Below are 15,436 nucleotides of genomic sequence, written 5' to 3'. Positions count from 1 at the left end.
GACAGGCGACACACAACTAGTATTCCTCTCTAGCTCATAAGCAGAGGAATGTGGCTCACGTGATACGCTCATTTCATGGAGTTTCAATGACTACATTGCTGTTGGACTTTATTAATTGATGTTGTAAAGAATTTGGCTGGTCTTCGTCCCCAGTTCCTGAGAGGGAGCCTCTAAGTCCTTGGAAGGTCTTTGTAATTTATGCTGGGCCCTGAGAGTTTGTGCTCATGAGGTGACTCATAGTGGGTCCCTAGATAGTTCCAGCATGGAGACTGGCCATGCCGAATGATAAGCTTGGTGATTAGAGGTTTAGGTCCCTGAGCCAAGTGACACTAGCCCGACCTCCTGCGAGGGGAAGGGGACTGGAGATTGAATTCAGTCACGTGGCCAATGATTCAATTGATCATGTCTACACAGTGAAATCTGACAAAAATTCTGGACTCCAAAGCTTGGGTGAGCTTCCTAGTTGGTGATATACATCACGTTCTGGGAGGGTATGTGTCCAGAGGACATGGCAGCTGTGCCTACAGGACCCTGTCAGACCTCATCCTATGTGTCTGTTCTTTTGGCTGGCTCGGATTAGTCATTCCAGCAAATTATCTAATCTGAGGCAGTAGTGGCAACTCCAAAATTTGTAGCCATTTGGTCAGAGGTATGGCAGCCTGGGAACCCTTGAGAATGTGGCTGGTGTCTGCGGTGTGGGCACCACATGAAGGAGTGTGCCCTGGGAAGTGGGCGTCAGAACTGCATTGCAACAGATAATTTTTAAAAGACTTCTGCAGATCAGGTTCTAGACAGCTGACTTTTTGAAGAATATAAGCCAATGTAATAAAAAAATAAAACGAAGAAAAAAGTGAGAAGACTATTCTAGGATATAGAATTGAAATGAAGAGACATAACGAATGCAAGCAGTGAAACTTGACAGGATCATGGATTTTTACAAGTTATAAAAAACATGTTGAGGACTATTACTGAAATTTGAATATAGATTCTATATTAGATGATATTACTGAATCACTGTTAATCTTCTTAAGTGTGACAATGCGCTGTGGTTATGTGGCATGCCCTTGTTCTGAGGAGACACCTGCTGAAGGATCTAGGGATAAAGTGTCAGGACGTCTGCAGTTGACTTGCACATAGTTAAAAAAAGAGTGCTTGTGTGTGTATAGAGAGAAGAGGCAGATCTGAGTGAAGGATAAATGGGCATTTAGAGTACCATCCTTTCAACTTTTCAGTAGGTTTGAATTTTTTTTAAACACAAACTTGGGGAAATCCATCAGCAAAGGTTAAAAAAAATGGGGGGAGGAATGAAGTAAAGAAAATGTGGTAAAAATCCTAAAATCATTGAAGCCGGGTGACAGGTATACAGGAGTCACATACTATTCTATTTTTGTGTAGGTTTAAAGTTTCAAAATATAATGCCTTCTTAAAATGGTATCAGAAAGGTTTTACCTTTTGAAAACACATACAGTATCATTAGTTTCTAAAACTTCCTAATCTGTACTTAAGCCAGTTTTCTTGGTTCCTACTTAAGAGATTCATTCTTTTGTTTGAAATTTTATCCATTTCCTAAGTACATACATCTTCAGAACGGTGTGCCAGGTTCTCAGGGGACTATTAAAAAGCAAACAAGGTAAGTCACAGTTCCTGTGGTACCATCTAGTCGCAGAACAAGATACATACAACCAAAATCAGTAAGAATGAACTGCAGTATATATAAAAGGGCCTGATTCGAGAAAACCAACGTGGGCTGGAACTTGCATCGGTGGGATTCAAATGGGGCATACTTCCTCCCTGGAGGGAGGAAGAGGCTACAGGCAAGGAAGTCAGCTATGAACCACTAAAACAGGCCAGAAATGGACTATTAGGTGATGGGCCGGGCAGGGACAAGGAAGAAAGAAGAAATGTCAAAGGAGGTGACTAACCAGAAACAGGAGTATGAAAAAGAGGAAGGAGTCAAAGCAGACCACAAGATGCCTTGAGTCCTGAAACACATAGTGTGGATGACAGAAATAAGGAAATTGGGAGATGGATCTTGTTTGTACAGGAACAAAGGTTAACTTCTAGACATGTTGAGCTTAAACTGACATTTACTCCCTACTTCATACTTTATGCTCCAATAACACCAAATTACTTATAAATTGCCTGATATCATTTCTCACCTGCCTCTATGCCTAGTAGGTTCATCAGACCACCCACGTCCACCTGGCACACTGATTGTTCGAGAAGCCACCAGAAACTATGACAAGCGTAAGGGTCCAGAAACTAATGTGGTTGCATGCCTGCCCACCAGAGTAGGAACCCTTGGAAACCATAAGCACCAGCCAAGCCTGCTGCCTTCCAAAGACCCCAGTCCCCTCCTCTGTCCACCATGGGCCCAGAGAGATGAACTCTGCTGGGAATCCTTCAGACTCACACCCCACCATCCTTGCTCACTGCCTAAAACGTGAGTTCCTCTGGTCACTTTTCATTCTCACACTCTGCTCTCGCATTTTGTTTTCTTTCTCCTGATCCCAAACTCTATTATTTTCTGCCCCCACCCCCACCATTTCCTCTGTGCACTCTGGGACCCCCATTCCACCATGAGTAACGTCATCTACATCCTCAGCCTCTACTCACCACTCCCTCCTCCTGCTGGCCTTACTGAACCCTGGCTCTCCCTCAGGCAGCTTCCTCAGGTGAAAACTGTTCTTTCTCCCACATCACACATGTGCACACACACGAGTCAGGAAGAAAGTCAGCCGCATCCTTTTCATTCTCCACAATGCTGTTTCCAGACCCTCTTTTCACAAAACCCTACCTCTCGCACCCTCCTCTCTGATGTCACATACTGCAGCAGCAGCGGTTCTGACATTTGGATTTATTTTCCTAGTAAGATCATTAAGCAAAAACCTCCGCTCTTGTCTTAAAAACAAAGGCACTTTTTATTTCAATACAGGGAAAGGATATCTCAGAATAAATAACAGTCCTCTAAGTAAAATAATTTAGCTTTAGGAAGGGCTCACTGGTGGCCATTGCTCTCACTTCATCTCTCTTGTGTACGCTGCCGAGTCCCTCCTCTCCTCGTGTGAATGACACATCCCAAACCCCTAGCCCCTCGGCTCCTTGCTGCCCTCAAATCCGATGACGTTCTCCGACCTCTCTTCTCCAGCTCCTCACTCCTTCCTGTGCCCACACCTTAGGAACCACTACCATCTCATCGTCTGTGGCCACACTGCCTACTCCTTCTGCTCCAACACTCCAGAATCCCAACACTATCTGTTCTATTTCAAGACCTCTAGTTCTTTGACCCATCTACTTCCTCCCTACCAATACCCTCCTCTCTTTGCCCATATCCCATGGTCCATCCTGACAGTTTCTCTTGCCATTATCCTCAATTCTCGTGCTCCACTGTCCCCCATTTGTACCTACTTGCAGAAACTGCAATTGTTCCATCTTTTGGTGGATTGGATCTGGTTCCATTCCAACACTCTCACGGGGGATTGACTACAGCAATGGCCCCAGCTGTTTCACGCCTCATTGTATCTACCCACTTTGGCAGTATTTCCCACACTGACCCTCACCTTGGCCACGTGTCTGTCTCACTTGGGAATGAGATGGCAGGACATGTGACACAAGGAGAAACTTGAACAATGCTTAGACAGTGGAGCTTGATCTCTCTCTGTTCTTGGAATCCTGCCACCATATTAACAGCCAGGGCCAGCCTGCTGGCGACTGAGAGGATACATGGAGAGGAGACCAAGGTACCTCAGCTGACAGTCAGCCCGCCCCCAGCAGATGCAAGAGTGAGCCCCAGGTGAGACAGCTCAGCCTAACCCAGGTCAGCAGACCCACCCAGCTGAGCCCAAGCCCAATGCAACTGCTGGGAAAACAGCTTTAAGCCATTAAGTCAAGAGTCAGAGTGGTTTGTTGTCGAGGAAAAGCGAATTTATATAACTCAGAGGCTAAACAATGATAGAAAAAAATGTATACAACAAAGCAGACTAGTGTCAGCTATTTCTACCTCTCCTCTCCTCAAACCTATCCTGCTACTCCTCCCCCTTCTCAGATACCAAATGTTCTGCTTCACAGAAAGGAGAAACCGTTAGGTAAGAACTTCCTCAACTCCCAGTCTCTCCACACCTGTTTACCTCCATCAGGCCCCATCTGCCTCCCTGACCCCGTTACTGCAGAGGAGTCGCACCCCCCACATCCCTGCCCTGCCCAGACGTCCCAGCCCGTGCTGGATCTCCCTGCCTCCTTGCTCCCTCAGTCCTCCCCCATCTCCCCCTCATCAGCATTTAAACTCTCCCACATTAAAAACACCACCAATAACAACAAAAATTCTCTTTCAGTCTCTTACTACTATTCAACTACTACTCTTTTCACTTTCTCAAACTGTTTGAAAGTAGTTGGCCTACACTTGGTGTTTTGATTTTTTTTCAACATTTTTATCTCCCCTTCATTCCTCAACTGCGATCTGGCTTCCACCTCCCTCCCCACCCCCAGCCCACTCAGTCTACTGCCACCACCCTCCGTGTTCTACTGCTAAATCCAACGCACGTGTCTCTGTGTGTCTCAGTCTCAACAGCATCTGACATGCTGACCACTCCCTCTTTCTTGAAATGTCTCTCTCCCCTTGGATGCTGTGTCACCACACTCTCTTGTCTCCTCATGCCTCTATGGTGGATCATTTTTAGCTGTCTTTGCAGCTTTGTGGCTTCTTGTCCTTTGCCTGACCCTTGAATGTCGCTTTTCTTCAGGATTCCATACTCTGCCTTCTCTCTCAACACATTCTTCTAAGCCACTAGCATGGCTTCCATTACCATCCATGCTGCCAACTCGTCAGATCGACACTTCTGGCACAGCTCTCTCCCCAGCTCTCTATCTACATATCCAACAGCCGAGGAGACAGCACCACTTAGATGAGCCACAGGCACCTCAGAGTCAAGGTGTCCTCAACCACACTCATTATCTTCCCACTCCAAATCTGTTCTTCCTCCCACATTCCCCAGTCAGGAGACATCCTGATCTCACGATTAACTCCACCTTCTCTCACAGCTCCTCTTTCTTAGGCATGTAAATCACTAAGTCCTGATGAGTCTGTCTCCTAAACTGAACACCACTTAAATTCATCCAGTTCTAAGTTCACGCCCACATCTCTACCTTAATTCAGCACCCTCTCTGGCCTAGGTAACTGAACAGCCTCCTAACTGGTCTTGCTATTTCAACTCTTACTCTAATCCATTTTCCACACTGTAGCCAAAATGATCTTTTTAATGTGCAAATCTAATCATTTCCTGCCATGGATATTGTTTTATTCAACCGGGACATGCTAGTACTTAGCACACAGTACACAGGCACATTATCAATAATGTTTATTGGGTAATAAGGATAAAATACTGAAATGTGCAATAGGTCAACTCTTACACATACAAACTAAAGATATAAGCTTCACAGATTAACATTATGAAATGAGTGAAAAGCCCAGCTTGACAACCAAACAATAACATCAAATTTAAGCAATTTATATAATCTTAGTCTTAAAATGATAACTGCAAGGTTTACATCCAACTCTTAAAATTACTGCTCTACTCCCCCCATACAAAAAAAAAATTGCTTTATTTTCCAACAGAATCAAAAACAAGTCTGAACATTCAACATTTACTTACGTGCAAAGAATTGACTGGTCCTCACGATCTATAAAACAAAACAAAACAAACAAAAAAAAGAAAGTGACCATTTGCCAGGTTTTAAAAATATTTGATATAATAAAGTTGCAGTAATAGCCTATAAAACATTAGTAACTCTCCTCCTCTCAGGCCAAGTTAACTCTTCCCCAGCCCTATTATATAGTCCTAAATCCAGTCAAATTCACTCATTATATTGCCAGATTCTTGGGGGGGGGGGGAGATAAAAAACAACCTGGGCTTAGAAGATTTTACATGCCTCTCCAACCTTGATTCTCAAACTCTGCTGCATATCAAACTCAACTGGCGAGCTTTATAAAAATGTACTTCCTGGAGCTCCACCCTCACTATGTCACTCTCAGGGGGCCATGGGCTGAAAATCCCTCTTTAAGTAAGTTTCCCAGTGATTCTGATGGCCAGGCCTGGAAACCACTGCCTTTCAGAATGGCTTCAAGATTCCCCACAACCAGAGAGGAATCATTACTAATTTGACCTTAAAGGAGGGAAAAAAGTATCAAACACTGAAAGGAAGGTTGAAGGAGGATTAACATCTATATTAGGTTTAACCACTGTCTCAAGACAAAATGTTATATATACCAAAAACAATCAAAGAATGTACAATGAAAAAATCTGCATGATTTTAAATTGATTAATGATTTAGGTATGCAGCTCCATTTTTCAAACGAGAAGAAGAAATTCAAATCCACATCTAGCCCATGGATAAAATCCCCAGTGTAGGATGTATGATTTCCAATCACTTATGAGCATTAATATCTATTTTACAGATGAGAAATGTTCCTCAAGGAGGTTAGTGGATCCTCTCAAGTTACAGAGCTCCTGAGGGGCAAGGATGCTGGGGTGGGAACCCGGCCTGCCCGCCTCCAATGCCTGTGTTCTTAACACTACTGACCGAGTTTGCCATTGCTTCTAAAGGAACTGTGGTCCTGGGGCCTGGCCCAGGTAGCCTTCTCGTCAGTCCCTATGCTGTGCTTGCTTTTCCTCTGGGGATGCCATCAGGGGCCCAGCGAGGATCTCATAGTAGTTCAGGCATAGCTAACTTTCATGAAAGAAAAACAAATAGTTCATGCACTACGTCATGCTCTTCATATCATGTTATTAAAATAAACAAATCCATTCATATAGTTTATGTGTATTCACATATTCTATGTTATACAAAGAATCTATTACTGCCCAGCTCTTCAACTCTAATCTAACTCCTAATAGCCTTTAACTACTGTTTTATCCTTCCTCTGGCCGCACAGGCAGCATAGCTGATGTCTGCCTCCTTTATTCATTCCCAGAGGTCATGCCATACCCTTTCTTCGACACACTCTTCCCAGATCCACAACCACTTGGATATCTATCTCCACATGTCCTTTCGTGCTCAGCTCAGCTGTGTCTCCTCTGGGGAACCGTCCCAGACACTCTCTCAGGATCCTCACTGTTTCCTTCTTTTAATCATATTTCACAATTAGACAAACAATACTGCCAATTGCCTGCCCACTCGAATGTGCTGCCTGAGATCAGAGACTGTCTCATTATTTTATTCCCAGCATTAAGAGTTAGCCTTAGTTAGGGGGGCTGAGAAATTCAGTGCTAGACACCACGCTGGGCACTGGCAAGACAGTGGGAACCGGAATCTTCCGTTCTACTTCCAGCTCTGCCACAAACTATGTATCTGTAACTGAGGCATTGATTCCCTGCTGGTCTCAGGCTCTTCACCTATAAACTAGGATTTTACCAAGTCTTTACTTCTTCACTCTAAATATGAACCCTCAGACACCTAAATTTCCCTGGTCTGAGCAGTTTCTACAGAACTCCTCTACACCAAGTTTTTATGGCTTTTCTAAAGTGGTTGACACATTAAAGAAACCAAAACACACACACAAAATTAACCAAAATTAAACTGCCTCCTCATTCATTCAGAACAGCTTTCTTCCTGCATCTGTATATGCTATTATTATTGTCTGAAATTTGAGACCTACACAACCACCATCTACCCTTCAAACCTGCTCCCTACTTCATTCCCCCATGCTTTTCACCACACCACATCCCCACCCCTAAAACCAAAAAACAGAACAAAACAACTCTCTTCTGGCCAGACCCGCCTGTTACGTCTGGTCTCGTATTAGCTTTGGGCCTCAGTTTCACTGTGAGGACAATAAAGGGCCGGGCTTGCCAACCTCTAGGATTCTCTGTAGGATTAAACGATTCCTCCCTCTGTTGCAGTGCATCCTCGTCATTTTTCAAGGACTAACTTAAGCACTACAATAGTTTACAATTTTACTCTTTGTACTCTAAAAATCAGTAAACGTCACCAGGCAGCCTTACAGTAATATTTAAAGGTAACAGTTTTACTTTAAAAAATGCAACTAGCATTCTAAAAAGTAGAGACTTGTTTGATAGCTCAGTATTTTCCAAAGCACCTCCCAAAAATCACATACGGAAGTACTTAGTAAATCCACGTTGAATTAAATCATATTTTCAACAGTGAAAAAGGTTTCAAACCAATGACCTCAGCTTCTACCTTAAACAACTAGAAAAGAGCAAAGCAAACCCAAAGTAAGTAGAAGGGAAATGTATAGAACAGAAATCAATGAAATGGAAAACAGAAAGAAGGAAAAAAAATCAATGAAGCCAAATGCTGGTTCTTTGAGAAAACCAATAAAATTGATAAACCTCTAGCCAAACTGATCAAGAAAAAGACACAAATTACCAATATCTGGAATAAGAAAGGGATCACCACTATAGATCCCATAGGTACTAAAAGGATAATAAGGAAATATTAGGAAGCACTTCATGTAAAAAAATTTGACATTTAAATTTCTTTAAAAGATATAAACTACTAAAGCACACTCAAGAAGAAATAACAACCTGAGAAGCCCTATATCTATTAAAGATAACTGAATCTGTGAAACTAATAGGGTATGTCAATTATCCTTAATAAAGAAAAATCGAATTTGTAATTAAAAACCTTCCCACAGAGAAAAAAGACCTTCACTGGTGAATTCTAAAAAAGATTTAAAGAAAAAAATAATGCCAATTCCATATAAACTTTCAGAAAATTGAAGAGAAACATTTCCCAACCCATTCATACATACAAGACTTACTCTAATACTAAAATCAAAAAAAGACATTATAATAAAAGAAAATAATATACAAATATCTCTCATAAACAAGGACACAAAAATTCTTAACAAAATGTTAATGAAGCAAATCCAATAATATACAAAAAAGATAATACATATGATGAGCAGTGGTGTCTATCCTGGGAATGCAAGGTTAGCTCAACATCCAAAAGGTAAACAATCTAATTCACTAGAGAAGAAAAAGATACGATCATCTGAATGGATGTAGAAAAAGCATTTGATAAAACTCAACACCCATTCATGATTAAAAAAAAAAACAGCAGGGGGCCTTCCCTGTGGCCGAGTGGTTAAGTTCGTGGGCTTTGCTTTGGGCGGCCCAGTGTTTCACCAGTTCGAATCCTGGGCGCGGACATGGCACCGCTCACCAAGCCATGATGAGGCAGCATCCCACATGCCACAACTAAAAGGACCTACAACTAAAAACACACAACTATGTACCGGGGGGCTTTGGGAGAAAAAGGAAAAATTAAAAAAATCTTATAAAGAAAAACAAACAGCAAACTAAGACTACAAGGGAATTTCATCAACCTGACAAAGGGCATGTACCAAAAACTCTACAGTTAACCTTATCCTTAATGGTGAAAACTGAACACTGTCCCCCTGAGATCAGGAACAAAGCAAGGATGTCTGCTCTCATGGCATCTACTCAACATCACAAGGCAAGAAAACAAATTAAAAGCATAGAATTGGAAAAGAAGAAACAACTATGGCTCTATTTGCAGAGGACATGATTGTCTACACAGAAAATCCCAAAGAAGCTACAAAAAAACTTTCCAGAATAAGTGAGTACTGCAAGGTCTCAAAATATGTCAATATATACTTAAAAAATAATATCTCTACAAATTAACAGTGAACAACTGGAAATTAAAAGGTTTTAATTTAACACTAAAGAACATGAAATGGTTAGTTATATTAAGGTATACGTTATGCTTAGGCATAAATTTTACAACAACTGTGTTTGTGATTTTTGCAATCAAGTTTTATGTCCAAGAACTTTACTTTCATTCAGTCAGTCAATGAATATTTCTTGAGCAACTACTATGTGCCAGGCACCCTCTGCATTTCATTGATACAGTATCCTCTAGAAGCCAAACTGAAGAAAAGAACAAGCTATGGTCTGTTTTTTGTATCAAAAAAACAAACTGTTGAGTGGGACTATATGCTCTGAATCCTCTGCATGGTCCCCTCTCTACTAAGATCCCCTTCATAGACCCAGTGACATTTAGCTCTATTTGCTCACATTTGTAATTGAAAACCTCGATTGATCAGCATTGGCAGGTGGTATGAGCTTTATCAGCAACTGTATGTGCTATTGTCTGACTATCCTAGCAGATGTCCCAACCCAATGGATTTGTGGTGTATATCAGCAGGTCATCCCTCACTTACAGAATGCAATACAATGGAACTGCTTGGGGGGGAGGGGTTGTTTTTATTTTCTGTATCAAACTTTTAAATTATTACATAATCAAAACTACCAACTAATTCTTTTTAACTTTCACAAGCAATTTTATTATTGTGGATAAGAATACGTCACATCGCCTTGGTTTTGAATCTTAGCTCATACCTCTTACTATCTACATTTTCTTGGTCAAGTTTTTAACTTTTTTGTGCCTCAGTAAAATAGGGTTAGAAATTCTATTTACTCTATAGGATTGTTGTTATGGATTAAATAATACACATAAACCATTCAGTCCAGTGCCTGGCACACAGAAACATTCAATAAATGTTCATTCTAGCATTAATGATGATATTAATAATACAGTATGCTGGTAAGCCACATCTTTCTCATTCTGTATCCGTACAGTTGGTTTGGGAACCCAGTAATGGTACATTAACATTTATCCCTGTTAATTATTTTGTTAGATTCAATTCCCCACTCGAGTTGTCAAGATATTTTTAAAAATTATTTCTTCTTCATCAAACATACTTATTTTCCCTCCCAGTTTCATGCCATCTATAAATTTTATGAGCATGCATGCCAATCTTTAAGTATATTTATAAAAATGTCAGAAAGAGCACAAACCGTTTGGCGCACACTCTGACAAACCTGCCCAACCTCAAGTGTGAATCAATACCTCGAGTGCAACTTTTCAGCACGGTCAAGAGGTTATCATGGAAGACTACGGAATGCCATGCAGAAGTCCTACTGCTCTGTTAACACTTTCTACTGTATTTCCCTTCCTACTAAACTAATGCAGTGAATATTTTCATGTTGTCCTTAGACTGTTAACAATAGATTCCAGAATCTTTCCTGGCAAGTATGTTAAGCTCAGCAGTCTAGAGCTTCTTCCCCCTTTTAAAAACTAGAATTATATATGTGAGACGATCCCAGCCTTCTGGAAACTCCCCTTCTATATAATACTTCAAAGACTAGAGGGTCAGCAATTTCAATTGTGAGAACATATTTGTTGAGACAAGGAAATATGGCTTCAATTAGGGAAGGAGTGTACTTTCTCCAATTTCTTCTCCCATATAAGGCAAAGTCTGCTCATTCATACAAATGCTTTTCTGCATATAAAGATTATTCTTAACAGAAACACAGAATGGAAAACAAAGAAGCTGGCGCTTCTCCTTTCTCCATTATCTAACAATTTATCACACCCGTAGCCATTTCTTAGTATTCTTTGTCTCTGAACCTAAGACAGGTTATTAAATTTAATCTTTTTTAAGCCTAAACTGATTTTTGATAGTGAACCTGTCCTTACCAATCTATGACACTTTCTAGTCTGGAAGTACTTTCTGTTCGCCTCAGAGGACCTGGTATATAACAAGTATCCAAACAAAACTTTAAGTAGGAAATGGATACTGTACTTTATTAATTCCTTCACACCGCCCTTCAGACCCAGTCACCCAGACAGCCTTTTCAGGACCTGCAATTGGATGACAGTGGATGCAGCAAATAACGTTTTCTGAAGATCATGGAGCTACTATGTAAGAACTGCATAGATTATACCTTACAGAATTTATTCTTTAAAAAATAAAAGGAGCCAAGATGGAGAGTTACTATAGAAGACTTCACATAGCCTAGGAAGCTCCTTTAACACGGTCTTTTTGAGCAATAATGTTAAATGCATTCAAAACTGCTATATTCTGGTTTTCAAAAAAAGTGTCCCTCTACAAACGATTGTGTCTAAAGCCATGATTCAAATGAATGACTCTGCAAATTTATATTTCATTCTAAATCCAAAAGAAAAAAATCAAAATCAACAACTCAATACACACTTTCTAACTTTTGTTCTTTCCTTTTACATGCATTTAAATGAGAAATATTTTATAATCTTTCTCCCCTCAATGAAAGCATCAACCTTTTCTATTATCCTTCCAGTCAGCTTTAAAACCTAATGCAATAGAGCTTTGATTATACTGGCTTGTGGTAGAGATCAAATGTATAAAAAAACTAGATGCTTTTTAACATAAAAATTAACATGAAGTAGTTATGAAGCAACAAACATACTTAACCAGCTTCCTATAGAAAATGGCCACATTGCCCACTCTAATCTTAAGAATTCATAATTTTTCTACAATAAACATTTATTACTTTTCTTGTTAATCTTTAAAAAAACAAAACCCCAAAGCCCTTTGTAGAAGAGATTAGAGACATTTAAAAAAACACTAAATTACATTTAAGAAATTCTGAGTATTTAGCGTTCTAACATTTCCAGTTACCTTGAAGCATGCATCTGTAAGCAGATTCAGATATGGCATAGATGTGTGGAGGCATCTCGTGACGTTTCTTCCCTCTGTACATTTCAATAATATTCTCAGAGTAAATTGGAAGATTCTTGTAAGGATTTATGACTACACAGAAGAGTCCAGAATAAGTCTAGAATAAAAATAAAATACAGTGTTAAGGAAAAAACCTGCATATATCAGACAGACAGAAAACACACAGGAATTTGACCAGGGACTATCATTTGGATAATTAATCTATCATCAAAATTAAATCTAGTGCATGATGGGCAATTCCAAACCACAAGCAGTTCTATGATAGTTTATTAAGTGGCACTGTCCTGGATTAAGTCACTTCATCTGTAAAACAGAAATAATAATACACGCATCAGAACTTCACAGGCTACTGTAAGGTTCAAACAATCTGTTATTTGCCTTTTCACACTCATTCTTTCCCAAGTGTACAAAGTATCAAAAGTTCATTAATGTCGTTTCAGATTCCACATTCCAACTAATCTTTAAGAAAATACCATTTGTTAAATTTGGGGAGAGATTCAAAGAAGAATATCCACAATTATCTGAAAAGGCGATTATTAAAGAGATTTGCAAAAATGTAACTTTCCATTCTTCTAATGTTTTTGTTTTGGAAAATAGTTTTTTCATAAAAGACAACTTACTTGTGTTAACTTATACCTTTTTTTAAATTGAATTTGTTTAAGTAAATAATAAACGGTTATTTTTAAATGAACTGATAAATATTTAAAAAATACGTTTGATTTCTAATACAGTAAATATTGATAAATATAACCCACATAAGCAAAAGCTTTATGGGGGGGTCCTCAATAGTTTTTAAGAGCTGCTAGTCTGGAAGACAGAAACTTTCCTGATCAGTATGATAATCATTACTCAGAACTGATACTATGAACACTTTTGACTTTTGGGTTTTTAAAACTCACATAGAATGATTTCTGAGAATAATCTACAAAATTGACCCTGGGAACTATGGAAAAACAGAACAGTTAGAATCGCTGTTAGAATCTCCAGTCCTCAGAAGGACCGAAGGCATCTGGAAAGGACACTCAGTTGTATTATGAAGCAGACCTTTTATTTAAGGTGATGTGGGAAGACCAAATCTAAAGACAACCGGACCCTAACGAAGGCTGAGGATTCAGCATCAGGGCCTGCTTCCCCAGGGAGCACTGAGAGCGATTCTAACCAACAGCTGTGTTCATGAAGGCTGAAACCCTTGGCAGTTGCCACCAGAAGGCACTCTAGAGACCACTCTATTTTGAATACCGCAGTTACTAACGCTGAAACAAGAGAATGAAAGCCTGCCAAAAAAGTTAAGCGATCAGAACCACCTCTCTAGCCGTTCTCCTTGTATCTTTCCTTAACTCACAATTGCAGGCTGGGACGTGGAATGCACTTCCTACCTAGATTAGGGGTTGACAAGAGGACAAAAGGCAAAGGCCTCTGCCCTAAGTTCACTGACCTGGGCTGTCTGCCTCACTTCTGAACTGGCCAGATGGACATCTGTCCCTGTTTGCCTGAGCCCAGAGAAATTCCTTGCCCCTCCCTTGCTGACCGCTTAGGTCTTCAGACTGCTGGCTTTCTCATGCATCCAGCACACACCTCAGACAACCCTGCTAGCTCTTGGGCTTCCCACACCATCTTGGCACTTTCTCCCATTCAAGTCTCTTGTCTAACTAGTCCAGCCTCTCTCTGACACCCATACGACAAAACAGCAGTGAAAGACAATAAAAACAAAGATTTTATGAAAGGTGAGAAAACTAAGCAGAGGCAACCTGAATATTTTAATTTTTTATTAACATACAGTAAAATTAACAAATCATACTATACCTCTTGATGAATTTTTCTATATACAACTTCATTTTTTCACTCAAAAATTAGATCACACTCTATTCATGAAGCTACAGATTCCATACTTCATTTTTATAAGTGGCAAATAATTACAGACTGGCAAAAAAAAAAGGCCTAAGAAAGCTAAAACACGCAAATTCAATTTAATTCCCATAGCACGTATGGTATGGTAACAGATCATAACAATGACACTGTTAATCAGATATAATTCCAACATGTGTGTCTGCCATGTGTTGGGTACTTTTCTGAGGACTAGGATTACAAAGATGAGTAAGCCTCACAAATATGAGTAAGTCATCAAAAAACAAGCCTAAATAACCCTCAGTATTCTGGGCTTGCCAAAGAGGGACAGTAATAAATGTTCAGGTGGAAATATTATTAAATCTAAGGGCTTTTAAAGAGCCAACTTTTAACTATCTAGAAAATTAGCTCAAATGTTGGCTCCTGCATAACTGATAACTGAACCAATACTTTATCACTTTTGTCTTCCTCAAGGTGCATGGTAGGAGGGCAACATGTTGTTAAAATAATTTCTCTGAGATCTTAAAGTTCAAATTAAACTTCATTAAGTATTTGAATACACACACAAGATATTAAGCACTTCAAGAAACATACGCTTTAGGTATGAAGACAATAAATATATATTAAATAAACAAAAGACAATATAAGGCATTAAAAAGAGAGTGGTACAAAAAGAGAAAGAGAAAGATGAACAGGTTTTAGAAATAGTAAAGAAACTGCGGAGCAGAACACCCAACAAACTCCAGGCACTGAAAGTCGCAGCCATCTTGTCAGAAACTATAAAACTAGGTACAAAATTCAGACCTAGATGCTCTTTGATGTCCTTTTTAAAGACTTAGGTCAAAAGCAGGGATAAAGGAATTTCTATTAAAATAATAGCGTAAAACTTTGTGGCAGGATATATCCAAGACAAAATGAGAAGAATAGTCTAGCTGAAAATTATACCACGGGATGTGAGACATAAGAGCCAAGAAAATCAAACTGAACAATTTATATTTTGTCCTCTATAGGTGATTAGGTATTAGAGGTTCAGGAGAGAAGAGCAACGGA

General features: G+C 39.8%; 1 protein-coding gene across 14 annotated transcripts in view; it reads right to left on the bottom strand.

The window, feature by feature from the left end:
* The window catches only part of MYH10 (myosin heavy chain 10), a 145,250-nt gene that overhangs the window by 111,086 nt on the left and 18,728 nt on the right, over positions 1-15,436 (bottom strand). For all 14 annotated transcript variants that reach the window (XM_014864117.3, XM_014864114.3, XM_014864113.3 and 11 more), the window contains exons 3-4: positions 12,482-12,638; positions 5,649-5,676 (exon numbers count right to left, since the gene is read on the bottom strand). In XM_014864117.3, the coding sequence (XP_014719603.3) occupies positions 5,649-5,676; positions 12,482-12,638 (185 nt within the window). The remainder of the gene's footprint in view (positions 1-5,648; positions 5,677-12,481; positions 12,639-15,436) is intronic.

The sequence above is a fragment of the Equus asinus genome, chromosome 13 (genome assembly GCF_041296235.1).
Source record: "Equus asinus isolate D_3611 breed Donkey chromosome 13, EquAss-T2T_v2, whole genome shotgun sequence".
Taxonomy (NCBI): domain Eukaryota; kingdom Metazoa; phylum Chordata; class Mammalia; order Perissodactyla; family Equidae; genus Equus; species Equus asinus.
This window is presented reverse-complemented; position numbering and strand designations above follow the sequence as displayed.